The sequence below is a fragment of the Gasterosteus aculeatus genome, chromosome 11 (genome assembly GCF_964276395.1).
Source record: "Gasterosteus aculeatus chromosome 11, fGasAcu3.hap1.1, whole genome shotgun sequence".
Classification (NCBI taxonomy): Eukaryota; Metazoa; Chordata; class Actinopteri; order Perciformes; family Gasterosteidae; genus Gasterosteus; species Gasterosteus aculeatus.
The window spans coordinates 9,316,067-9,343,956 of record NC_135699.1 but is presented as its reverse complement, the minus strand read 5'-3'; the positions used below and the strand labels follow the sequence as shown (position 1 = coordinate 9,343,956).

The window sequence follows — 27,890 nt, the reverse complement described above, 5'->3', positions numbered from 1 at the left end:
ATGTAGTTCCCTACAGCTTTTATTATAAGTAACTTTACAATTTTTGACTGTAGAAAGAAAAAAAGTGGAAAGGATTATGTACAGTGATATTGAACTACTTTTAAACAAGTATAGGAATTATTAATTATAGAAAATATCTATGACTGTTCTAATAACACAAGACCAATAAAATATCAGTCACAGCCTCAGCTTCAAATAATGCTAAATGAAGTACATTTTATTTTTGTCCTTTTTAGTACATAATCATTTCAGAAACATAAGACTTCTCAAGCAAAGATCTACCCAGTACAAACATATTTACAAACAGAAGTTGGGAGGTTGAAATGTACAAAACACTTAGTGCGACCTGGTTGGAAAATTTAAAGACCAGTTATATATAAAAATAAAAAACAAACACAGTTTTTGTAAGTAAAATGTGAACTGGACTGTGAAAAACAAAATGTTTCCCAGGTCTGATGAAAAACAGTAGCTGGGTCTATAGTGAACAGGATAAAACACTGAATGAAAGAAACTCTATGACACAACTAGGGGCAGTGTTAGGTCACCACAAAGGTAGTAGCTAGGAATGGTGGCCTACTAATTTCTGTTCACGATGCAATGGTTACTTTCTCAAAATTCTACTATTATCAACGGACTTTATGCTCAAATGTCAATGAGAGGACGACCTCTATCCTTAACACGGGTCACGTGGGAGTAAATAGTCAGTCGAACATTACACAAGGTATTAGCTGGACGACTGGGAGAGTTATCTCAGAATTTTGCAAAAAGGTTTAAGGGTGCAGCACTACATAGTAGCGTTCTTTCCTTTCAGTCTCTTCTAACAATCATCTTAAGATGCATCTCCGCTGCCCCTGGACTGGGAGCCACTGTAGATGCAGGGAAACGCTCCCACTGCATGCCATAAAACACCTCCCTGAGGAGTGACAGGGCATAAGCAGTCACAGCCCAGCAGCCACACCCTCACACTGACCACTCCACCACAGACACTAACACGGACACGGTCAGAGAGCCAGCGAGACCTCAATCGCCACAGATATAGTGAAGGAATGTTTTCATTTAGACTTTAAAAATGTCACTTCTACTTGTCTGTCACTCTGTTGTACTCTGCGTTAGAGGCTGCTGACAGGTAGTTTCCATATTCAACCAAACAGGCAAAATGAAGGAATGTTTGCAAGGAAGAGTGACATTAAATAGCAGCCGATGAGCATAGCTTAGTACATCTGAAGTGATGTTTAAAAAACAGTATCCATGGTCTTCAAAAATATACAGAGTACCAAACAAATTGAAAAAAAAAACATCATCAAAAAAAGGCAGTGAGAGGCTGATTTTAAAGGCAAAACAATACATGTCTCAGGGCTAACAGTAGAACCGGAGGTAAGATTCCTGTAGTCAGTGATAAATTGGACTGACTTTATTCTGCCAATTTACTTTGAAAGTTCAGAGGGAAAATTACCATGAATTTAATGCCACACATATATTATAAATATCCATTGCAATAAATGTTGTATTTGACCCACACTTGCCCTTTGAGGCTGGTCACTTGAAGTGCTTCAGAGACACTCATCTACATTCTTATTCATAATACTCACATGGAAATGAATCAATAACCACAATTCAATCAGATCAGAACATACCACTACTGCTGAGCAACTCTTAAAATATATATCTGTTAAAACCAGTTGTCTTATCTTTACCAGTTGTTATTGCCCTAAATAAATATCAGTTAAGAGGTGGAAATTCCTCTTTCGGTCTGTTAACTGGTTTGAATGATGAATTATATTCCTTTACCATCACTTGCCACACTGGCTAAATAGAAATGTTGGCGGTCGATATAAAATAGGAGGAAGTGGCACAATATGTGAGAAGCTAGAACAGAAAGAGGGTGATAACACCTGAAAAAGATTCAGAGAGATAAAAATAATAAATAAAAATAAATGGATTCCCTTTCAACACTTACTTTTTTCTCGTATCTACTTTTTAAATGTTTGTTAGTATCCAGGAGAGCATCCCTAAGTCTTTGAAATGAAAGACTTGGTTTTCTTCATATACTTCTTTTTATAATAAAAAACAAGTCCATCTGTGACAGAATTACTTCATTCATTTGTCTGCTGTTTTTCCAGACAATACACATTTCCCTTTACTTTTTTTCTCTGCAGAATCACTAGCAGACGGTCGTCCCGATAATCATAGTCAATCCAAATCCAATGAAAATCTTGGAAAAAGGCTGACACATATAAACAGACGGGCCTATGAGCCAGTCCACAAATTATTTTACCCCAGGTCCATTTTCAAGCAGGGAGAATGAGATCTTCATGCAAACACCTGCATCTTGCCATTGGGCTCTGGGATTTGAGTAATTTGGGTCTGGGCAGGGCCAGCAACTGCTGGGCTGGGTGTAGAATCTGACCAATCAGAAACACAGTGGGGAGAGGGGCTAGACCAGGGCTCCGGGGACTCTGGGGAAGGGGTCAGGTAGGGGTGCTCACTGGGCAAATGGAGGTAATGCTTGGGCGTGGCATCCAGTGCGGATGAGTAGCTGTGTTGAGAGGGAGGCGTCGGGTAATCCTCCGTTCCAGCATTGCTGCCGCTGGGCTGGGAGGCCACAACCTGAGTGGGCTGGGCTGCTGGCGTGGCTGACTGTGGGGGCTGAGCGGGAGCCTGGGGCTGAGAAGGTTGTTGGGGCATCTGCTGCTGCTGCTGCTGGAAGAAGGATGGTGGAGGCTGGGAGGTCTGGGGTGTTGGTGGGGTAGAGGTGCCCATGCGGGCCATGCTCTGTTGGTTGCTGATGCTGTGGTTGAGAAGATGCTGCTGTTGCTGCTGCTGCTGCTGCTGCTGCTGTTCAGCAATGGAGGGCAGCTTGACCGGGCTGATTGTAGGTGTGGAGGTAACAGGTGTAGGCTGCAGCATGGCATTACGGTAGAGCTGCTGGTGCATCAGCATGTTCTGCTGCTGCATGGCCGGGCTCTGTGGGTGCATGCCTGCCTGGCCACTCTGCACAAGACTGACCACCTGCTGACCACACTGGGAGGAGGGCATCCTGCTGTGCCAGTCAAAGGGTACACTCACAGGACTGACCAAGCCCATGTTCAGCCCCATTTGGCCCGAACTCAGCACATAGCCGTGGTTGACATCTGAAGCCATGGAGACGCGCCCCTGCAAGGACATTGCTCCCACTCCCAGGTCATTGAGTTGCGCTAGAGACACAGCGAATGGGCCACCTCCCTCCAACATGCTGCTGTGTACCATTGGGGTGTTTGGTACAGACATGGACGAGTGGAAGAGCCCTGGTGACTGCATGGCCACAGGAGAAGTGGGGTTGGTTATGTAGCCAGCGTTGCTAGCTCCCCCATGGGGCGAGTCCAGTGAGTCGACCGGAGACAAGGTGACTGAGCTCTCCAGTAAGGCACTCTGCATGTCCAAGGTCAGCTTCTTATTACGGGCCTTGACCGACTCCTTCAGACTGTTAGCATGTTGGCCTGCCAGGTTTGAACCCTTGGCCCCAGGCCGGCGGTTCTTCTTGCCCTGTGGGGTGTTTTTCAGACTAGGTAGGAAGGCGCTGGGAGGGCACATGAGCGGAGACAGAGTGTGTACTCCAGACAGGTGGTGTCCAGTCCCTCCGTGGCCCTGGGGACTCCTTACTGTGTTGTACTCATCAAGAAGCTGCACGATGTCATGGTGCATACGTTCCTGAGCAATGTCCCTTGGCAACCTGTCCATATGGTCTGTGATCTCTCTGTTTGCAAAGTGAGCCAGCAGCACCTTCACAGCCTCACAGCTGCCCTCACGGGCTGCAAGGAACAGAGGTGTCTCTTCCTGAGAATAAAAAGAGCAAAAAAAACAAAACAAAGACTTTGTTAGATAAAAATTCTCTGTATGGAAGCCACACCGCTGAGAAAGACTGTGGATTGTCATACCTTCAAATCTTGCATGTCTTTGTTTGCGCTGTTCTTCAGCAGGGCAACAGTGGCCTCCACATTGTTCACGGCAGCAGCCCAGTGCAAGGAAGATTTGCCTTTAAGAGACAAGAAACAATGAGATTACACAACTATAGTTTCAGTGAAATTTATTACAAAACTCTGAACAACAAAAAGGAAAAATTGCCACGAACTCACCCAATTCATCTACTGCATTGACATCAGCGTGACAAGTGATGAGCTCCTCTACCATGCCCTCTACCGCCAGCCGTGCTGCCAGGATCAGTGCAGTAGAGCCATCATACATACGGGAATCAAGATCCGTAGCCCGATTTCTGATCAGAATCTAGATGAAAAGAGTTGGGTTCAACATTATGATTGCGACAATACACCAACCAGCTAGAGGCATCTTCACAGCTGATGTGGCCAATAAACAGTACATGTTGATGTTTGTTTACCTGGAAGACACCCTGTGCATCTGCAGCCACCGCAGCGTGTAGCGGCGTACGTCCCGTGTTATCTTGAGCATTGGCATCTGCCCCGGCATCCAGCAGCCTCTTAGCAGCATCGGCACGGGCATAGCGAGCAGCCAGGTGGAGCGCTGTCTCACCGGTGCGGTCTGTTTGGGCAGCGAGGGAGGCTCCCTGGTAGATTAGGTCGGAGATGATGTTGGCCGAACACTCTTCACTCTCCTCCTCCTCTGCTATCTCGGGCTCCAAGCCTCCTCCGCAGAATGAAGCCAGCATCAGTGGTGTAAAACCATCTGGTAGGAGGTGGGAAAACGAGCGCGGATGAGGCGGATGTCAAGTCAAGTGCTCAACAGATGATGTATGAAGTATATAAAAAAAACAGTAAATATTTGATGATCTCACTACCAACCTGGGCCTCGGACATTAACATCCATGCAGTCGCTTTCAAATTCTCCTTGAGGTGGGGTGAGGGCCATGGTGGGCGGCACACGGATGTCTGCAGCTGCGAGGTGATGCTGTGTCCACTGCCTGCTGTCCACTGCATCTTCGCAGTCTGAGAGCAAACTCGGTTCCTCAACCTGAACTCACAGAAGGAGAAAACACTGTTTTGTTATTCATGGCCGGCTTAAAAACAGGCAGAGGATTTACTTTGTTGGGATTTAATGTAAATTGTACCAGGAAAACGAATAAATGTGTAGATGGCGTTAAACTGACCTTAAGCCTTTTTGGCTCCGGGCAGTCTGACTCCATCCACTGGTCACTGTGATCTCCAAGGAGAGATTCCTCCACTGTTTTTGGCATGTGTCTGTGGACCAATGAATATGTTAAACAATAAGCACAAATAGCATTGCCACAGTCCTAAACAACGTAATTTTGCACACTGATGACTTACTTCATTCCCAGAGCATCCTGGCCCACGGGTTCCCTCCGGTTCTTGTTGCTGCTGGGTTCCTTCTTCGGGAAGAAGCCCTCAGGGAACCAAAGGGTACTGTGTTCTCTCTTTCTACGAGCAATCAACATGCCTATCACAAGGATAACCAAAAGGAAAAGAGAAGCTATCCCCACCAGCATCAGCTTGGCCCATTGAGGAATGGGGTCGATATCCGGAATCTGTTCCCCTGTTTGGAGTAGACAAAATAGTAATCACTCATTTGTGCCTAATTAGTATCACAAGTTTATTTTGTGTTCTTTGAGTGTCCCTACTCACCACGAGCTTCTTTGAGGGGGTAAGGAAAGCGGAGCATTTCTACAGCTGACAGAGCACCCAAGTAGTCTGCAGCGCTGAACGCTGAGGGGAAACAGCCCTCCAAGCCCTGAGAGCACAGACGGTTGTCTATTTCCAGGTACACTACTGAGCTACAGGAAGAGCAGAGAGAGAGGTGTTATATTGTACAATCTACAGAAAATACACCAGCTGTTTCAGATGATTTATGTTGGCCTTCCTTACCCAATGACTTCCTGGTGAGGCTGTAACTCCCGCTTGAGACGCGCAGCTTTGCGGGTATAAGGGTGTATCATGGCTTCTCCATTGTGGTCCAGTCGGAAGCGCAGTGTTGTGTGCAGGATTGCACTTAATTTCTGCAGAAAAGCTGTGCTCGTGCGAAGAAGCTCTTCTGGAGGCAGTAGGACTACCAAAACCAAGACACCATCAGCGAGGTCTTCAGGAACCTTTCCAGCGCAGTCCAAGCCATCCCAGCCACATTCTTCTGTGTTGCAGCCCTGGTCACACTTCCCATCAGCATAGTGGTCAATACAGTAGGCTTCATATATTGGACTGGAGAAAACACAAACAGAAGGATCAGCTTAGGTTTTTCTTAGATCGGTAGAGAAAAATTTGGCGGAAACAAGTTAGCAGTAAAGGTCAACTCACTTGCAAACCTTCTCCTTTTTCTTGCAGTCAAAGTTGTCATAAAGACAGTCGACGTTGTTGCAGGACTCATCGCACTGGCTGTTGTTGAAGACCTGCCAACAGTCTGCACAACGAGCCCAGGGATTCACTGCCAGAGAACAGTCCCCGCCGTCCCAGCGACAAAGGAACGTGTTGCACTCCTTGTCGCAAACACTATCGTTGGCTTTGCTATGACAGTCAGCTAGAGGGCACGACGGTATGTGATCCTCAATGGATCTACTGCTCTGCTCGCACCGTTTTCCTGTCCAGCCACTGGGACACTGGCAGTGGAAGAAAGGGAAGCTGGTCTCCTCAGTGCACAACCCTCCGTTCCGGCAGGGCTGGGACGAGCAGCCTTCATTACTGCGATGCTGACACTGGGGCCCGCCATAGCCTGGCAGGCAGGTGCAACGCGCCCCCCTCAAGGTGAGTGCACAGCTACCTCCATTATAGCAGGGTAGCTCCCGGCAGGACATGCTTCTTTCACAATTGGGCCCAGCATAACCCTAGGGATGGACATCATTCATTCAATTAGAGGATGTGAACAAAATACAAAGCCGATTGTGTGTTTAAAAAACCTTAATGTGAAGGTATACTTACAAGCTGACATGTGCAAGTGTATCCCGTTGCAGAGCTGCCGGACACCGAACACACTCCACCGCTCTGACAAGGCTGAGACTCACACACACTAAACCTGCTCTGACATTTCCGGCCTGTGAATCCAGGCTTGCAAACACATTGGTAGTCATTGGGCAACTGGATGCAGTCAAGACTGTTGGATGGACTGCAGGGGTTAGAGAGACACTCATTTATGTCTCCCTCACATCTTTCTCCTGTGAATCCAGGGGGACAATTGCAGCGATATCCACCCACTCTGTCCACACAGGTGCCATTGTTCAGGCACTTAGGGGGGGCACTGCGCACTCTCAGAGGTGGGGCACAGTCATCTTCATTGATCTCACATAGAACACCTTTAAAAAGAAAGGATTATGAAAAAATGACAACATATTCATTGTATTTGAGTCCCATGTAGTTTTAATCTCTGGTAGTTTACTGTTGAATATGTGCTTGCATACCCAGTGTGCCAGGGGGGCAGGAGCAGATGTAATGTCCCACCAGATCGATGCAAGTGCCTCCGTTTTGGCACGGATGAGACTGGCACTCATTGATCTCTATCTCACAGTTCTGTCCAGTAAAGCCTGGCATACACTGTAAAGACATACAGACGACAATTACATTACCTTAACATGCGTGACACACACTGTGTGAATACAAAATATTGTCAACGAACTGTACTCACGTCACACTGATACCCTCCCACATATCCCCTGCAAGTGGCGCCATTGCGACAGGGTTTGTCTTCACAGTGATCCACTTGGCTGTCACAATAGCTTCCGGTGTAGTCAGCAGGACATTTACAATAGTGGGCATTGCCAGTGTTGACACAGTGACCCCCATGGTGGCATAGCTCATCTGTCTGAAGCCCTGAATAGAAAAGGTTCAGAAGAAAAAACTTACACACAAAAAAAGTACACACGACCTGTACAGTGAAACTGTGAATGGCTCGAATACTCAGTTACAATACAAACACAGGCCAAGAGGTTAAATGTCGTACAATACCCGCATACCTCTTTGGCGAGCAGCCGTCTCACAAGAGACCCTGGAGATGTCACAGTAACGCCCAGACCAGCCGTTGTTACAGTCACAGATGAAGGAGGCATCCTTCTGGCGACAGCGTCCTCCATTTTGGCAGGAAGATGAGCGTCTGCACCAGTCGACTGGTGTCTGGGTAGCCAAGAGACAAGTGAGAGGATTCTTAGGATTTATTAGTCTAAACACAAATGTATGCCCTTACGAGACCATGGGAGGGAAGCCTGTGAGTGTGTGCGTGTACCTGGCAGCGGTTACCAGTGTAACCCTTAGGGCAGGAGCAACGGAAGGACTCCAGGGCATCTTGACAGATGCCTCCGTTGAGGCAGGGCTGGGAGTCACACTCATTGACCTCGTATTGGCAATGGGAGCCAGTGAAGCCTGAGCGGCAGGTACAAGAATAGCCATTGATTTTATCTGTGCACGTTCCTCCGTTGAAGCAAGAGCTGCAGACATGAATGCACATACAGATTTAAGTTTCATCGCCTTGTTAAATGAATGTGTATATGAGCCAGTTGATGAAGTACAATGTGCTGACACTAACCTTTCAGTGCAATCAGGGATGTTGGTTTCACAGTGCATTCCTGTAAAGCCAGGCCTACAGGTGCAGGTGTAGGAGTTAACATAGTCTGTGCATGTGGCTCCATTTTTGCAGGGGGAGCTCTGGCATTCATTGATTTCTAAAGCACAGCGGGGCCCAGTGAAGCCTGCCAGGCAGCTACAGTAGAAGGAGTTCACACTATCTCTGCAGGACCCTCCACTTAGACATGGATCTGATGGCACAAAAGGATGAGATGAAAAACTGTAAACACTTGGTATTGTGTTGGACAGCAATGGGTAATTACAGTAATTCAAAATTCTAGGGTTACGTGGCCACTTACTAGGAGAGCAGTCATTGACGTCTGTTTCACACGTCAGCCCAGTAAATCCAGCTCTGCAGGAGCACACAAACCCTCCAAGTTTGTTGGTGCAGGTCCCAAGGTTCTTGCAGGGGTTTGAGATGCATTCATTTACATCAACATTGCACAACTGACCTGAAAAATACAAAATATTGTACGGTAAGGTTTGGGTTCAAGGTCAAATCACACCTGCTCTAATATTCAAGGCCAAATATTTCACAATAGATGAGGTGAGGCGACAAGTTATTAGTTATTAATAAATAAGCTCACCTTGCCAACCTGACTGGCAGTTACATTGATAGCCCAAGTAGTCCGGTGTGTGTGTGCAGAGAGCATGATTGGCACATGGGTTAGGAGAACAAGGGGTGAGGACCTCCGCACATGTGGGTCCACTGTATGGAAGCTCACAAAGACAAGTGAAACTGGCCACACCATCCACACAGGTGCCCTTGTTCAGACAGGGACTTGATGCACATTCGTTGATATTCACCTGGCAGAGGTTACCTGTCGGAGGGACAGAGAAGACATTAAAACGTATTTCAAAACAGAACTGTGATGGGTCCAAGACCAAACACTGGTGAATGAATTTGGCATCCTTATTATACCACTAGGGGGAGGTCATGGATTGGCATTCAGCATTAAGAAAATGCTGGAAAACATGGAATGAATCCATTTGACGAAAAAAGTGTCTATTAAGTCTACTGGGTCTCAAGTTTACCGCATGTGCTGTAGGTGTGTAATCCTCTCTTTGTAGAGTATTCTGTCATGTTGAGGGCCGCAGAGATTAGCGTGTGTTGTGTGTATCATGCCACACACTTACCTCTGAAGCCTTGGCGACACTTGCAGGTGAAGCCATTGAGCTGGTCAATGCACGTCCCGGCATTCTGGCAGGGACTCGGCAAACAATCGTTCCTGTCCAGGTCACAGTTCTTCCCCACCCATCCAGGCTCACAGTCACAGCGATAACTATGGATACAGGAGTACAGTCAATAATCCAAAAGATGCCACATTCTAGTTCAAGTTGTAGAATTGTAGGATTAGCAACAAGCTTACAAGGTGTTAATACAGAGTTTCTTCTTGACATCACTTAAAACTGAGACAAAAGTCTTCAACAAATCATACCCGTTGATGTCATCCCTGCATGAGCCATGGACACATGGGCTGCTGCCACATTCGTCCACCTGGGAGTAACAGTAAGGGGGCTTAAAGCCTTCTGGACACTGGCAGTGAAATCCATTCTCTTCATCCACACACGTTCCACCATTTCTACAGGGGCTCGATGCACACTCGTCTATTTCCACATTACACTTAGAGCCTGGCAGGAGAGATTTAAGACATAGTCAGAAGAAGAAAATCAGCAACATTTCCAATGACAACTGATTTACTAATCTCAAATTTGTGATTTCATTGAGCCTTACCGGTGAAGCCAGGTTTGCAAACACAGTCATAGCGGTTAATGCCATCTTTGCAGATGCCATAGTCACATGGGTTGCTGGCACAATCATCAAAGTTGATTTCACAATTTGTGCCTGTGTAGACAGAGAGTATCTTAAAGTGAAGAGTTTACACTTTGATGTGTGAGCACACAACATCATTTAGCCTACAGTTGCAGTAGATCCACTGTAAATGTAAATTGTTTATATTAAAAAAAAATAATTTCAAAGTTTGGAATTAACAAGGTTGTCGGATCTTACCAGAGGTTCCATGTTGGCACTGGCAGATGTACTTGTTGACCAGGTCCACACACTTGCCCCCATTCTGACAAGGGTTGCTGTGGCACTCGTTGAGCTGGTTCTCACAGCGATAGCCTGTGTAGCCAGCGTCACAGTTACAGGTGTAGCTGGCGATGCCGTCAATGCAAGTACCATGGTGGCATGGGTCGGGCTGACAGTTGTTGATATTACTCTCACAGAGTGTCCCTTCATAACCTAGAGATGAAAAAGGATGTAATTTAGATTTATGGTGAAACATTTATCTGGTCATTCGATGAAACGTTTTTTTTTCTCCAGTTTTAATTATAATGTTTTTCCTTTAGCAGCAATTTCCATCCATTAGTATTTCTGTCTGTTTCCCGTTTTTTTCTCTATAAAAGCTTCTACATTTTCGGGTTGTGATGATTGTGGTTTCCATGTCGACAATGTCTGTGTGTTGGTTTGTGTGGTATGTCTGTTGTGCAGTGCTGAGTTGGGCAAAGCAGTAAAAAAAAAAAAAATAGGGTCCTACGCAGGCCTCCCAGTCCTGCTTTTGTTCTCAGTGGCGGAGGGAACAATAGCCTGCGCCACGTCAAACAGGGCCACTTCACTCAACAGAAGGGGCCCACAAACAGAGGGAGTACCAAGCAGCTGGCCACTGAAACAATGAAGCAGGCTCCTCTGTAGGTTTACGTCCAAACAAACTTAAATATCAATGTATACACACAGTGAGCTCATACTTGCACTCTTTGTGACAAACTTTTTTCGTAGCGAACTGTATGTGGGCTGGTTTTCGAACTTGGACATGAATTAAGGTAAAGGAATGAAAGACAGGGGACAGCAGGAGCTGGTGTGTGGGGGTTTAACAGATGAACAGATGTCGGGGTGATGACCAAGACTCTTTTCTTGGCAACTGCTGGTCCTCAGTGACCCCATGATCCTGAGAGCCAACGAGGGAAAGAGGGGGATTAGGGGCCTCAAGTCAGTCTGCTTGGCCAGCAGACACCCAGGGAAAGAACTGACCCCCCAAAACACCGAACACCTGACATAGACCAAACACAGCGCAACAAATGGTTTGTTCGTCTGCCGGAAGACCTGTGGAGCTGTGCACATCCTCACAACTATTCGCAAATAACGTTTTGGTACAGGAGCCCTTACCTTCAGCACAGCGGCACTCGAAGCCATTGGGCCGGTCGTAGCATTTCGCTCCATTCTGGCAGGGCGTGCTGGCGCATTCATCTATGTCGATCTGACACATGGTGCTAGTAAACCCTGGGACATACAAACACAGAGGTGAAGGGTCAGAGAGAACGTCCAGTAGACGGGTCCATGCGCAGGTCAGAGGGCAGTTCTGTCTGTTCTGAGAAGGGCAGAGGTCTTGAGCTAGGTTTGTGACGTCTGGCTCAGGTTGGGGTTGAGAGCGCCTCGACTGTTTAAGGGCATGTCATCAGTGCACCAGTGCTGGAGAGGACCACTACAGAATGCATTGCAAAGCCTGTGACCTTGATAATGTTCATGAGAAGGGACTTAAACCATAGTGCATACAAGGCGGTTCTGCAAATATGTTTATACTGCAAGTTTGAAATATTCCGGGGCGCACGTCACTCACAGGTTACTTCACATTTCTATTCAGCGGTACATACAATTAAATAAAACATGTAGAGAAATAGCTTTTAACAAAATAAATAACAACACCAATAATCTGATTAATGTATGAATGAATGAATAATGAATAATAATAAAAGTATTCAAATCTAAAATCAGCTTGAGAAGCTTGAGAAACTGAGTGGGCTTGAAATCCGTGGGCAAAGTGCCCAGACGGGGGTGAATTGGTGCATTGGTAGCACACTGCTCAGTTGATTAACAGTGTCACGACGGTCTGTGTGTTGGAGCCCGGGTTGCTAAAGGGGAGAGGGGGGTGAAGGAGACGGTGGGATTGTTTTCTCTTTTAGGGAACCCCCCATTCCCTTCCTGCATCAGCTCCACCGGCTCAATAGCTAGATGGGGGGTGGAGAGGGGACGTCTGTCCCAGATGTAAATTGAGGACCTGGAAAAGAATCTCATTAGCAGGACTGCTGTTCCCCACCACCACCAGGGCAGGAGGAGGGAGACTGCTGTCCCTTCCACATTCCACAGAGGAGGGGTGCGGGGGTCACAATAGTGTCTTTGTTCAGGCAGGAGAAGAGGATAGGCTGCCCTGTGGGCTCTAAACACCAGCCGGCAGAAGTAGCAAAGCGGACCCTCCCTTGTCTGTCTCAGTGGACATTTAAACTTTGGCTCTCCGAGTTCTTCGCAGTGATAAGATTTAAATACAGGAAATGGAAATCACGGCCAGGCAGAAACGTCTTACCTAGTTGGCAGGTACACGTGAAGCCGTTGACCATGTCCCGACAGATGCCGTCATTCACACAGGGGTTACTCTCACAGTCATCGATATCAACCTCGCAGTAAGTCCCCGTGTAACCTGGAAGAAAGACGTTCAAACTGAGTTACACACGTTTTTTTGCAGAAGCAGATTTGCCACGTTACATTTTTATTTCATTAGTAGTGTGTAGTAGTTTTTGCAAGCGGGGGAGATCTATTGGAAACTTTTCTCTCATGGGAGACCTCAGAGATTTTGACACTTATATCTGCAGAACCACAGGATTGAAAAATTTCTAGAGCATGCCCAGTGTTGCTCCTAAACTACTGACTTGAAATCACCCCATCTTACTATCCGCAGAGTATTTTCCCTCCCTGGGTAAGTGTCCCATTCAACAGATGCATGTTATACATTCTGTATGAGTAAACTATGGAGGGTTCCTTCATTGAGGTGAAACAGAGTGTGGATCAGAGTGGTGGGGGAGAGGCTAGCGTGGAATCAGAAATAATCAGCAGCTCCACATGAGCTTTGCCAGGCTGGCTGATGATGATGAGGGTTATGAGGAAGGGCCTGTCTCTGGAAAAGAAGGGGGAGGGGGAGAGGCTCTGGGAAAAGGCCTCTTTCCCTCTCTGTGTATGAGGGGTGCAAAGTGGAGCACAGAGGGGCCCTATTGTTCCGCTCCATTCCCACCACTCTACCACTCATTAGTATTCAAAGCACACTCCTCCCCCTAACTGCTCGCCCTCTCTCACATACAGTCCCATACACCCGACTCCCAGCTCTAATTTGTATAGTTCTCAAAACCCCAGGATGCATGTAGGACTGCCGCGTGAGAGTTTCACTCTGTTTTTGTCACTGAGTGTCCAAACCATCATTTAGTCCAAACGAATACCCTGTCTGGCTGTATAGAGCAGTACCTCCACACCCCCAACGTCAATAGGAATGAATTACATAACACTGGCAGCCTGTCTCGCAGAATTGTAGATGATGCTAAAGAAAGTATAAATAATAAGTTGTTCCTCTTTGCTATCGGTTTGTAAGTGGATCATTAGGATGAATTGAAGGGTTGTGTATTGTTTTATTGGTAGTGTTGAAAAAAATCCTAGGCCTGAATACCTGGCATACAGATGCAGGTGAACTCTCCAATGCGGTCCAGGCATGTGGCATCGTTCTGGCAGGGCATGGACAGGCATTCGTTGATGTCAATCTCGCATCGCGGACCGGCATATCCCCGGCCGCACTGACACTGGAAGGAGCCCTCTGTGTTCACGCATTTGCCAAAATGCTCACATGGGTTGGCACCTTTGGGCAGAAAGCAGAGGTTTAGTAATGAAAACCATCAAGAGAAAAAGTCCAAGCAGACCACAGTACTGAGAAATGGTTAAAAAATAAATATTGCGGACTTACCGATCGAACACTCATCCATATCCTGGTTGCAGGCACCTCCCACAAAGCCGGCAGGACACGTGCAAATGGCGCGGCCATTAAGAGGGTTGGTGTCGCACACTGCCCCCTCGTTGCAAGGGTTACTCACACAAGCATCATCAAGGTGGCACAGCAAACCTGTGGGGACAGCGCAGAAAGACACACGTAAACACACAAAACAAACTATTAAGCAGCCGGGACTAAGAGGCACACACAAACCCACTAACCTGTCTTTCCAACCGGGCACTCGCAAAAGAAGGATGCCACACGGTCGTGGCAGGTGGCACCGTTGAAGCAAACGGCTATGGCACAGTCATCGATGTTCTCGCTGCAGTCATCTCCAGTCCAACCGTTGACACAGACACAGGTATGACCTCCGATAGTGTTGAAGCACGTGCCCCCATTATGGCAGGCATTTGGTTGCATAAGACACTCGTTGACATCCTCAGCACAGTATTGTCCTAGTGGGATTAGATGATGTTGGCTTGTGAATACTCACCATGAGATACATACATTTAAAGATTGTTTGAAAATATCACGTTAATAGATCTGTACCTGTCCATTCTGGTGGGCACTGGCAATTGTAGGTGTTGACTCCATCCACACATATTCCCCCGTTCATACACTTGTGACCTGGACAGTCATCCACATTATTCTCACAGTTGTGTCCCTCAAACCCTGAGACAGATGGAGAGAAAAAAAAGAGTTGTGATACGCAGACACAGTAACGTACACCAAGTGAGAGTTTTCTAAACATTCACTGGTTCCTGTCCCAGACACCAAACATCTCCAGTCATGACGTTGAGTTCCGTTTCCCACACTAGAGACAGCATGGGGTAACGTGGGCAGTAAAAAGGTTCAGAGGGTGTCTGAGTGTTTACGTCTCCACGTGATGGTTCCCACACCATGCCAGCAACAGCCGTGACTCCTGCCTGCTCCAGAGGTCTGCCCTCCCTGCACTGTTTGCTTGTTTTATAATCTCTCACAGTTTCTATGACTTCCTCTCTGGCAAGAGACATTTCCTGTCTGCTCCCCAGTGGAAAACCAGGAGGCCCATAAAGTAAATTCCTCTGTTGTGAAAAGAGTGGCTTAGAGTGACGGCGATCTGCCTCTTCAACTCTCCCACCATCCCTTCTCCCATCATTAGCTATTAATAGCAGGCAGAAAGCTGACCTGGGAGAGAAGAGTCAACCCCAGAAACAGCACTAACGGCTACGTCATCGGGCTGGGAAAATCTGTATGCCTGTGGGCCAGGAGAAAAAAAGACGGGGGTCTCCAAGCCCAGAACCGTTATTCTGTGTGTGTGCGCGTGCGTGTGTGCATGGTTGCATATAGGTGTGGTCCATTACACTGATGAAGAGCTATCGTACCTGGTAGGCAAGCACATTCGTAAGAATGGTCGCTGGTCTGACGACAGGTGCCACCATTAAGGCACTGAGACGGGGCGCAGGGAAGCGTGGACACTTCACATGTGCGTCCACTGTATCCAGGTTGGCACTGACAGCGGAAGGAGCCGTGGGTGTTAATGCAGAGGCCAGCATTGAGGCACACGCCGGGCTTGCGACACTCATCGATGTCACTGCGGCAGTTCTTTCCCTGGAAGCCAGGTGGGCAGGAACAGTTGTAGTGGTTATTCCAATTCGCACAACGGGCCCCGTTGGCACAGGGACTTGTGGCACAGGCATCAATGAGGGAGCAGTCTTGGCCTGGAGATTAAAGAGGGAATTGTGTTAAGCTTAAATAGGAACTTTCAATCTCGCTTCTCAGATCGGTTATCAAATTTTGATAAATGTACCTCTGAAACCTCTCTGGCACACACAGGTGAATTGCGGGATACCGTTGACCACCTGGCTCTTGCAAGCTGCTCCGTTCAGACATGGCGATCGATGACAGGGATCCAGGTGCTGACAGAGAGGACCAATGAATCCCAAACGACATCTGGACAAAGAAATTCACACACACACACATATACACATTAGGATGTAATTGGCATGGAGGTCAAACTAGACCTACTAAGGCATTCAATAGTGAACTGAGACACTCAAACTCCCGAAGTCCAAATCCCATTAAGTTCAGGGTTTCATAAATCTGGGTGCCTGACACATTGGCAAGTCATATATTGCCTTAAGTCATTCTTCTGCACCCTGTAACGATTTTGTAATAACATAGCTTGCACCTTAAGTGCTTACCATGTGGCACATACACATTGTTAAACTGTTCCACACCTCAGATTTTGCTGTGTTATATGTAAAAGCAAACATCCAGAAAACGTAAAACGTATCAGTGGCTAATAAATAGCTTCAATGAGAAGAACAAGGAATACACACAGCACACATAGTAGGAGAAGCAGCTTAGGTATATGAATGAAACATCACATTTTCAGTCATCCATCTCACGCGCAACCTGCAGAATGAACAGGCTCATATCTTCAATACAGCGACTCGATGGTGTCAAAACACAGGTGATCCACACACTCAATAAAACTAACTGCATCCTGTACGGACACACGTGAGGAAATTAAGCTTTGTGAACGTTGTGTAAGCGTGGCCTAAACCTCCTCCAATCAGACATTGAGATAAGCTTATAACCAGGGCTTTCTCTAGCTCCCTGCAGAACCCCTATGGGAGCGTAGCCATGGTTTGGACTCACTAGGGAGTACAGTATGAGCTGGTAACTCTATATCCACAATGGAGCCCCTGGCCGGTGACAAGTCGCCTCTTCAAACAGGCTGTTTGATGCTCATGACGGCTGGATTTTGGCCCGCCATTGAGCTCTGTCCTCTTTTTCATTGGAGGGGAACCCCTGGGCGGGATCAACAATGGGTTTTTCATCTATTTTCTTTTACAGGAGCCACTACCCAAGCTTTGTACCTCCCCCGCCCCTTATTAAACAACATGTCTCCAAAGTAGGTTTGCTTGTCTGAAAAATAATTGATTATCTGAGCAACTACAAATTCTTTTGGGAATGAAGATCCTTCCCATGACCAGCCCAAAGGCACTGAAACAACCAACGTTGATAGTTATTACAGCTTCCCTACCATTTTCTAAAGCCCCCCCTGAACGGCAGCTTGGCAACCCCCCCGACAACCCACTTCTCTCACGCGCTGAGAGGTCAAATGTCAGAGGTCCTCCGTCTAATTGTGATGATAATGTCACTCAAGATGCAGGGAGTGGGTTGGGGCTTCTCTGCAGGAGATAATGTCTTTAGAAGGTGGAATTGGTGGTCGACCAAGAGGAGGAGAGTGTTCTGGTCCAGCAAGAATGTAATGTCATATTTCCTGTAATCCCTCGTCAATTGCTATGAAAACATTGGATTCACTCCGAATGCACAGTCCCTGTTGCCCTAGCAACCTCACAGACGAAAAGCAAGCCCGACACCCAACTCAACACCCTTCCCCAACCCCCACTTTTGGTCCCCGTGGCTATTTGTCATGGCTTGGCTGGGTTTATTTAGAGGCAAATTAACTATGTCTGGAATCTAGGGCTTTGAATGGACCAAGGAAGAAAGTTGCTTATAGAGCTGAAAACACAGATGGACAGTCAATTCTTGGAAGACCATTGTGACTGTGTGGACAGAGAATAACTCTAAAATGCATTTCAGGAAGTATTGTGGGTTCCAGTGCATGTGCAAAAAAGTGTGTTCAGCTATGAGAATGTAGTGCATTTGTGTTTGTCTCAGTGTAGATATGTGCATGTGTGTGTAAGAACTACGATAATAGTTGTGTCTGATAAATAATTTGTCCTCCCTTACAAATGCACACAGAACTAAGCAGCCAAAACACACAGTCTTTTGTCTAGATCTGACTCATAGCCAACATGCTGCTCCCATAACACACAAATCACAGTGCTATCAGTGCGGAGACTGGGAGAGACATGCAACTTTGTCCTGGTGCACCTGAGAGTCTGCTTATCAGGCTCTTTACAACCTTGCGGATTCCATTACTTCTGGACGCGGCAAGGCAGGAGCTCTGCCTACGCCTAGGCCCATATTTGTGGCGGATGTTGAAGGCAGGTGCAGGCTACTGTTGCGCAACGGGCCTGAGTCATATTTAATGCGTGTCGTAGATGAGGAGGTCTTTGAGTACACTGGAAGGATGGCCAGAAGGGGTAATCTGTGTGTCAACACATGAGGACTTTTGCCAGCTGCAGCCCCGGCCTCTGTGCATCTGTCCACATCTGTCAGAAATCAGTGCACCTCTGTGTGTCTGGCATCTACATATCCTGCCAGACCTTAAGCCAGAACAACTGTGCTGTTCCACTCATGGGAAATTCCCTGTAACCATAACCAACACGCACACACACAGGCACGCACGCACGCACGCACACACACACACACACACACACACACACACACACACACACACACACACACACACACACACACACACACACACACACACACACACACAAACACAAACACACACCCACTTGCCATTTCACAACACTCAGGAGATGTGGCGATCGTTCACAAACACATGCATTATCGGCTCCTCTTAACAAACTTTAAAGAATGTTACACAAAGGCATCACTGCAACAATGCAAACACATGCAACAATCACTACACACCCAAACACAAAGAGGAGAAACTTACAACCAGCCTTAGCTTCTGAGGAAAGGTAGTATCGACAACCCATAAAAGAGAAGACAGCAATTAAGGAAAAAGGAGAGAAAAAAAGTTGTTAAACATTTAATGATGACGAGTTTAAAGTCCAAATTCCTTTTCCAGAACATTTCTTCGATATGAAGTAAGATGACTGAGTGCACTGAGACTTCTCAGTTGTAATACATCAAGTATGGGGATCATCTGACTAAAACTTCTGTCACCTCTATGTGTGTAACACAATGCCAGTTTTCCTGCTTTTTGGGTCACTGAAGCAGCGTAACCTGAGCTCATCCTCTCCTATACAATAGAAGCTACTCTGCCAGAGGTCAGAAGGTGACTCACCTGTGAACAAAGAGGCTGTAATCTCTGACACGGTTCATAGCCACAGTCATGCTCCACAAAGCAACAAGTATAAAGGGAGGCTTCCTATCTCAGAGGACATTTCCTAAAACTAGTAGGGAGGAAGAGCAACAACAACAGAACTACTATATTTGGTCCTGAGGTAAGATTTAAGCATATTGAACGGTGGGAGTTCATCAAAATCGAAGAACTCATTTGAGTAAAAGGCTGCGGGAAGAAAAAAAAAAGCGAGGATCTTTGGGAAACAGTGTCTCCTTCCTACTTGCAGCACAGACACCCCCCCCCCTTTCTATAAGCAAGCAGGAACCAGATCTACTCCTTAATGTGAGTCCACACTGACACCACACTGCCAACAGGCTCCCATCCACCCCCTCCCCCCCCATTCCGACCCCCCTTCCTCTTTCCAACAGTCTACTCTGCTCTCCCCAGCTTGGCTCTCCCTTTCTCAGCAAAGAGCCAGATTGGGGGTTGGGGGAGTGTTTTGTGGCACAAATAAAAGAGCTAAAGTAGTCAGAACTCCTTTGTATGAAAGTGCTGGGAGGGGGGGAGCAGTGACCCAAACAGCTAGTCTTTCAGGCCTGGGCTTACATGGACCAACAGGCCTGGGCTGTAGCCTGGCAACAGTAACCCATGGCGAGAGAAACCGGAGTGAGAAAAAGGGGGTGTTCGGAGAGAGGGGTTCGTAAGGACAGTTCAGAGGACCGATCCCCTTCATTCGCAGGTAGCGCCGAGCGCCATGCGGCCCCAATTCAGCCTGGTAATTAAGTACGAGCATGTCTAAAAGAATGCATGTTTAACAGTTTAAAGTGCAAAGTTTGTTTCAACAATTGTGCTTCTGACACACAATGGAGGTATTGAAATCCCCAGAAGGAGGTTTCCACAGCACCCCCCCAGAGCATGAATATTAAACATGTGAATATAAGGACATTTAACTGCGAAAAGGCAGTGATGAATCTGACAAAGAAAGCTCGGAAAGCTGCCAGTGTGTCCTTCTCGCCTCTAACAGTCCCCTACTGCTCAGATTCACATATATAAGAACATGAATCCACAATGCCAAGGAAATGTCTGGCATTTACCTGGCAGTGGGGACTGCACAGATCTCCAGTGAATACAAAAGATGTGACCTTGTTGCTTAGTGCTGTTTGATGCTGCTATGAAAAGAACCCAATGAGGTGTTTTTTAACTTTTGCTCTGTACATTATCCCAAAAAATTTGCCAGAAGTATCAACAGATTTTTGGAAGATCACTCCTTGAAATTTCTTGAATACCAACACGTTTGCTCATAACCGCATTGGATGAATCCCAGGGTCGAGGTCTTTCAAAGCATTCTCCACTGAACTCAACCACAAAAACCCCACCCAACCACCTAAACTAAACCAGATTCCACAAAACTTTGAAACTGAAATTGAAAAAAGAACCCCATTTCCAACTTAAGATTTACAATGCATTCTCCAATGTTTCTCCAATTAACCTCTAATTGTGAAAACATGATGTGACAAAAACGATTTTAGAATTTTAAATGCTGCACAGAACAAAAACTCATCAACCATGTGATGAGCGAAAGAGAAGAGAAGAGAAGAAAGGTATCTTAACAGCTGTCCCCCAAGGAAGTAAAAGTTAAAATAGACTGTGGGCCATTTCATAGTTCATGAAACACATAAAATAACAAAAATAACAATAAAATGTAAGAAGTTAGTATCCCAGGACCTTCAATATGGAGATGGTAAACATTTAAAATCAAGATGTCTGCGGAAAATGTGCTTAGTGGAAAAGTGAATTCCTTTTCCATTTAATGATGGACCCATCCCTTCCTCTTCTAAAGGGGGAGGGAGAGACTGGGGAAATTATTCTGGCGGGCCACAGTTATTCCAATCACGCCTGCCTAAATGTCTCTTCAGAAGTCATCTTCTCACGGATATGAACAAACAACCGAGGCATGAGACTTCAGAGGCAGGCTTATCCTTACAAAATGTGGTTTGGATATTTAATCCAAAACCAATAACACACTAACTACAAAATGTTCTTGTGCCCTAAAATAACATCAAATATGAAATAAATTAGCGCACTGAATTTAGTTTTCTGCAAATGTTGTTTTCTGCAAAAAGTCAGTGGTCAAACATTTTTTTCTTTCCCAGCCATTTAGATATAAGTTAAATGACAGAACGCGTTTAGCATACATCGGGAGGATGAAATAAAATGATGAGAAAGTTGAGGATCACGGCGACCTGGTTGGACTGAGTAAGCCGCTTTAGTTTTTTGATAAGGCAGGATGTGCGTAGCAGGGAGGTCACAAGGCACAACTTCCTGTGATGGGGCCTGGGAACCACAGCTCAGTCTCAAGTGATGGCCCAGAGAAAAGAAAAGACAACAAACCCCAATCTCCCTCCTCATAATGGCGTAACCTCTTGGTCAGACAGTACTTCGCTCCTCAGAGATATGACAACTGCTCTGCATAAGTCATTTCAAACTACTGTGTCTGTAATGAATTAGCTTTCCCGACAATGGCTCCATCTGCCTGTCACGTCAGCATGAGTGATGTGGGCTGTAGGTTGCCTTGCAAAACTGCAAAGTAATTGCAAATCAAACAAGTCATTCCAAACATCCCGTTTCCAATGAGACTAGACTGACAGTATTGTTCAAGGCATTCCTGAAGGGGCTACCGGGGTGAATGGATGGGAGGTACGGACAATAACCTGAAAGCGCCAGAGAAACAGGCAGAATCTTACTAAGCATTCCTTTCTAATCCACCATAAAGATGACAAAGAAAACACTGGCCCTGAGGTGCTCTGAGCTAAGCCAACAATAGAAGCTGTCTCTCTGCTGTGGTCCGTCAGGGAATATCTGCCTTGGCATGTGTGTGTGCATTTCCTCTTCTTAGTGAATTGCATACCTCAAAAAGGTATTTTGTTAGTAAATCAACTTATATTTGCTCCAGCTCACATGTCAAGTTGGTCCACTGCCCCCTGCTTGAAAATGTGATTTGTCTTTATTGAAAAAATCTAAAAGAATGTGTCTCTTTTCAAACAAATGAACAGAAGTTTGCAGGGAAACAAAGTAGCTGCATGGAAACTTTTCATGAGAGAAACAGAAGTCTGCACTCAGACAAACTGTCTGCTCCCTATCAAAGTCAAAGGCGTCCTCTTCATCATGTTCTGAGAGCCTGGGAGTTTCCGGGTCATAACAAAACAATCACAACTGGTCTGCTCGCTCTGCTACTGAGGCCAAGGGCAAAGCCTTAATAACATGAAGGGGACCACTGTATCCATCCATCGGCCTCATGCGGAAAAGAAGCCACACATTTGTTTCCATTCAGCTCAGAGGAAAGAGTTGGACGTAATCTGTGATCCGCCACTACGGAGACACGCGGGGAGGGAGAGAGAGAGAGAGAGAGAGAGAGAGAGAGGGAGCGAGAGAGAGAGACCGGACCTGGTGGCCATCGCGCTGTGAGAGAGGCAACATGTGCTGGAGGGACTGTGAGCTACCGGCATCATTCCTCCACGAGCTTGTCTCTCACAGTATGGGGGCGGCAGACTGCTCAATGGCAGCACCTGGCCCTATGCTTCCCCTTTGTCAAGATCTGACTTCACTGGATTACCATCACAACATCCACCAGCTGTCCTACGCACCCCACCCCCACCACAACCCCACCCTCTCCTTCAACCCAGCCTCCTTCTACCCACTCCCTGCCCCCCAGCCGATGCGTCCAGCTGGATCCTCTCTGAATGACACCCTCTCAATCTGCCTAATTATCTCTCCTCCGTCCACGCCGCCGTGGCCCCTCGCAGGCAGCACTTTCCGCTCAGAAGGGCGGAGCCGGAGGTGCCAAAAGCTCTTCAGCTGGACTTCCTGATTGCTCACCTAGAGGGTCTGTGACACCATCAACCCCTTCACATCCAAGTTCAAAACTGGGCCGCAGTAGAAAGCAGACTCTTGGGTAACTACTGAAGGTCAATTGTTTCGGGGAACAGTGTGTCCGAAAATGGAGAGAAGGCCTCACATTACAGCAAAATTATTTTGAATGTTAGCCATGTCTGATAGTGATATTTAGAAGCTAGAGATTGCAGAGCTGACATTGCAACGCATCTTGATAAACACTAATAAATGTCACCTACATGTTGCTTATCTGCAGCCAACTGGTTGAAGAAGAAAGTGTTTGCTTTGAGATTGGATTGACAGACAATAGGCGTTCAAAAATGCAATAGTATATAAACAAAGAAATTCTAATTGGTTTTAAGTTTGGGTTTTTGGGGTTACGGCGGTATGGGTTTCACTTTGCAACTTTTGCTTTCTGGTTTGGTAAAAGCCACGCGGCCACCAGCGCATACGAACATCAATACAAACATGTTTGAAGACTCAGAGGCCTGTTTCCCTGCAGATTGATATGGTGATGAAGGGCATCCATGTCAATGGTAATCGTCTACATCAAACGCATTCTTCTATTAGACAACTTCTCACATAAACCAACATCTCACAAGGCATCTGAGCGCAACAAAACGTATATCAGATTGGAAAGAGGTAAAGTTTAACGGTGTAATCTCCCATCAGCATCTGTGGCCAAGCCAACTGAGGAGAAGACAGCCCAGCCAGAGGCATATAGACATCTAGACCTAGAGGCTAGAGAACCTTTCTTTCATGTTCCACCTGTAGTGTGTTCCTGGGACATGGTAGCTTGTGTTACACTCACTTGAAAAAATAGCTGCCATTAGAAAATCAAATAAGCAAGTGTGTGGACAACAAGCAAGAGGAACAGATGAACAACAAACAAAGTACAGTTTGTGTAGTCCGGTAAAAGAGGGGGGATTTTAAGAAAAGTAATTTGTGAGTGTTTCTCAAAATTCCTTTCAAATGCCAGAACATGTAGTCGGTATCTGCGTTTGGTTTCTGTCTTCCTACCCTGTGTATCAGCTTCGCTTTGCCCTGGTCTTTCCTCTCTACGCCCTGTTCTGATGGTGCCAGGTTACAGGTAGGTATCTGGTAGAAGAAAGGATCTTTTCTGCTGTTTTCAATCTCCTGTTTCTGTAGGTTCCCAGGGGAAGGGGTGGGGTGGCTCCACCACGCACCTCTGTCCAGTACTGGTCCGACCACTTTGGCGTGTCCACCCTCCGCTGCACTAATCTGCCCTGCCACAGGACTCTTTCTGTGCTGCGTGGTGGCACATTTGATGTTCCCTTCCATTAGAAATCCCTTCCCTTTGCACTTTTAAGTGCTTCATTTTGTTGGCACGGAACCAGCATAGTGATTGCACATGTCCAACTCTCACACTCCTAATGCATGTATACGGCACAAAGGGATTGAAGGAGCACAAAGGATGAATGAATGGTATCTTCAATAAGAAAACATTTGGAGACTAATGTTGAAACTAAGTAAAACATTGACTGTTACTTTCCTTTTGCTTTTCCCCACACAGAAATGTTATTACTGTGTTGACACAAAATGACTTGAGAAATAATGTTGGGTATGGTGAGGAGATCTAGCCGCATGTAATTATACATTGACTAACTTAATGACACTCACCAATCTTGGCTCAGGCTAATGATTGAAACAAAGTGGGAGGTAGTCACTTGTTCCACATGTAGTCGAGTTACACATTGTCTAATGTGCAATGGCAACTGCCGGCAGTCACTTTATAGAATTAAAGAAAAGTGCATTCCTGGAAATGGCTCAATTTTAAACGCTGTAGTATCCTAAAGTCGACACCAATAAAATAATACATGTACTGTTTTGGAGGGAAGCAGCTGGAAACCAATGGGTTTTGTTCTATCAATGAAAGTATCCCCTCCATCAAAAACATTGAACTCAGGCATGTTTCCTGAGCTAAAAGGTTAAAAAAAGACAAATTAGCCCCAGGCAAAACAATGTAGGCCATTTAACTTGACTATTGTCATAGGGTCCTACACAACCCCCCTCGCCAATTTGAAAAACAAAAGCCTTATCACTGTCAAAAGATTTGAGAGCTCACCAATTCCCAGAGCAGGCAGCAAAGGGAGACAATACATCCCCCCTAAAACTGTAAATCCTTGACATGTGCTCACATAACACGCAATGAAAAACACATTGAAAACATGACTTATTGCGAGTAGCATAATGCTGTGATATATATGTCTGGCAAAGCTCTTCAACAGGTGCAAAATATGAGAGTGGCTACACAACATGTTGAGGCTTGATGGTGCTTATTGTTGTCGGCCTAATCAATGTGTCCCACCTCTCACCTCTTTATGTAAATGTTATAAATTAAGAGCCGACAGGATATAAATATTGACTCAATCGCTTAACACTTAGTATAAGACTGGATTTTATCTTTCCCCCAAACACCAAACTGGTTATACAAAGCATAAATGCAGGAGAAAAGTCAGATATTTGTATATGTTCCACTTACATGCACCGAGAAGGTGAATCTAAGCATGTCCCTCCATTTTCACAAGATCTGTATTTATCACCGCAACGGAACCCTGTAGGAAATTAGAGAAACTTGTTAGAGAATCACACAACTGAAAAATGAATTTCTGTAGTAGTAGTTTATTTCGGCAACACAATCAGTATTGTTGCTGTGGAATATCTCTTGATCTTTAAGTCAGTGATGCGGAAATCATGCATGTCCTCAACAGGCCTTTTGCCACTTGTGGCATCTGGGACACATGCATGTTTGTTGTCTTCTTTTTCAAACGCATATCAGCTTGTGATACCTTTTGATGTAAATGCATGCGTACATGATGTTGTTCTGGCGTGGAAAGGCGTTTTAATTAGGTAATTCTGACGGTCATTGCTCACCCGCTTTGAGGGGGGGGGGGGGGGGGGGGTCAGTTGTTTAAAAGGTCTTTGTTTAGAAAGGGAGGGGCTCAACTTCGGCGCATCAGCCCCATGGTTTAGCTTAAACAAATTACCCCGTTGCCCCCCCCCCCCCCCCCCCTCCCCACATATAATAAATCTCGGAAATCAATTTAGGAAAGTTGGCCATCATGTTAGATATTGTTCCAAAGCCCACGGTTCTCCGCCAAGAAAAATTAAAGTGCAGTTGATGTTGGAGCCACTTTCTCCACTTATGGTTTCAGTGGGCAGCAAAGCCCACCTTCACGCTCCTCACCAGACCAAACTAACCCCTCGCAGCGAGACCAGTGATTATTTGTCTGTAAAAGTACACAAAACCACACTTTTCAACTTAGAGAAGGGTGAGATTTATAAGAATAAAAAAAAGAATTGAGTGCATATGCTATTATCAGTCACAATTAACGTACATTTGTTACATTACTCCACTAATACGATACAAATAAAAAGCTCAACACCCGTTTTACACACACACACACACACACACACACACACACACACACACACACACACACACGCACGTGCCAGAGCTCATGCGCGATATAACGTTACTCCCGATGTTATTTTGATTTGAACTGGTGGTCCAGACATGCCCCGTCCACCTCTGGATGTATAGCTACGAAATTTAATTAAATTCACTTACCCTCACAAATGTGCATAAACAATAAAAATGACAAAATAATCCATCGAATATTCGCTTCCATTTTTGGTGAAAACGCTTCCAACGTTTCAAGTTGGGCTTTTAGTAGAAATACATCCTTTACAAAGTTCACATAAAAATAAAGCCTCCAAAATCGATAGGGACTTTTTCATAAAGACAGCCGGGAAGTGTCGCGTTAGGTCCCAGTCCCGTATTATCCTCCGCCGCTCGGCCGCGGCTGCTGTGATTCTCGGATAACCTCCTGAAACTTAAGAAAAAGTTTTGCTTCCCGATCTGTTCCAGCGTCTGATATCACTCCGCCTCCTCATTCCCTCTCTCTCTCTCTCTCTCTCTCTCTCTCTCTCTCTCTCTCTCTCTCTCTCTCTCTCTCTCTCTCTCTCTCTCTCTCTCTCTCCCTCTCCCTCTCTCGCTGTCTCTCTCCCTCGCTCCCTCTCCCTCTCTCGCTGTCTCTCTCCCACACCAGAGAGCTTGTTGCACGTTTGCTACCCCAATGTATAACACATTAATACATGATTATTTTCAGAAAAATCCCGAAAAATAAAAATATGAAACATCAAAATATACACCGCTCTCTCTACTGTGAACTTCTGCAGCCGCTTGTATGAAGGTATGAGTAAAAAATAAAAAAAATAAAAGAGAGGTGGCTCCTATATTTTGCAAGTCGACAAGTAACGAGTCCAGTCGTGTGCAGGCTTATTTGTCTGTTTTTGTTTTGTTTGTGTGTTTACAGTTGACGAATTCCAGATAAGAAAGTGAATTGTGTTTACATGAAAGCAGAGTGCAGACATTCCTATTATCCCCACGGCCCATGAACCGAGTTGCAACCCTGCCGTCTCCTCCTGCAACCACCTCAGCCAATTGCAGTGGACTCATTTCTACGGGCGTATAGTGCCTCGGTTGTTCTGCAGCACAGAGCGCCGCAGTCGCCCACAGAGACAATAGCCTTGATTTGAATCATAAAAGGACTCCAGCATTATGACACAGTTTCTCTCTGCAGGGGAGGGCAGCACACTAATATTCAAGCACACTGCCTCTTCACCACCGTCTCCCCCCCACCCCACCCCTCTCTCTCCATCACACTATTCCTGGTCCTGGCCTTGAATAAATTACAGGCATGGGTAGGGCCGTGAATGTAGCTGGCTGGC

General features: G+C 46.1%; 1 protein-coding gene across 1 annotated transcript; it reads right to left on the bottom strand.

Moving 5' to 3' along the window:
- Nucleotide 1: 1 nt before the first annotated feature.
- On the bottom strand, nucleotides 2-27,203 carry notch3 (notch receptor 3). The gene is made up of 32 exons (XM_040189833.2): nucleotides 26,728-27,203; nucleotides 25,639-25,711; nucleotides 16,095-16,237; nucleotides 15,670-16,005; nucleotides 14,855-14,977; nucleotides 14,527-14,760; nucleotides 14,282-14,437; nucleotides 13,991-14,176; nucleotides 12,863-12,976; nucleotides 11,671-11,784; nucleotides 10,516-10,749; nucleotides 10,240-10,350; nucleotides 9,944-10,136; nucleotides 9,642-9,787; nucleotides 9,092-9,325; nucleotides 8,804-8,956; nucleotides 8,467-8,695; nucleotides 8,167-8,368; nucleotides 7,901-8,057; nucleotides 7,573-7,757; nucleotides 7,349-7,481; nucleotides 6,873-7,243; nucleotides 6,255-6,778; nucleotides 5,832-6,158; nucleotides 5,592-5,740; nucleotides 5,277-5,502; nucleotides 5,099-5,189; nucleotides 4,794-4,962; nucleotides 4,373-4,677; nucleotides 4,113-4,260; nucleotides 3,915-4,012; nucleotides 2-3,813 (listed from the first exon to the last, which is right to left on the bottom strand). Exons 1-32 carry the CDS (start codon nucleotides 26,786-26,788, stop codon nucleotides 2,311-2,313), a joined length of 7,428 nt encoding a protein of 2,475 aa, XP_040045767.2. The 5' UTR covers nucleotides 26,789-27,203; the 3' UTR covers nucleotides 2-2,310.
- Between the last annotated feature and the right edge of the window lie 687 nt (nucleotides 27,204-27,890).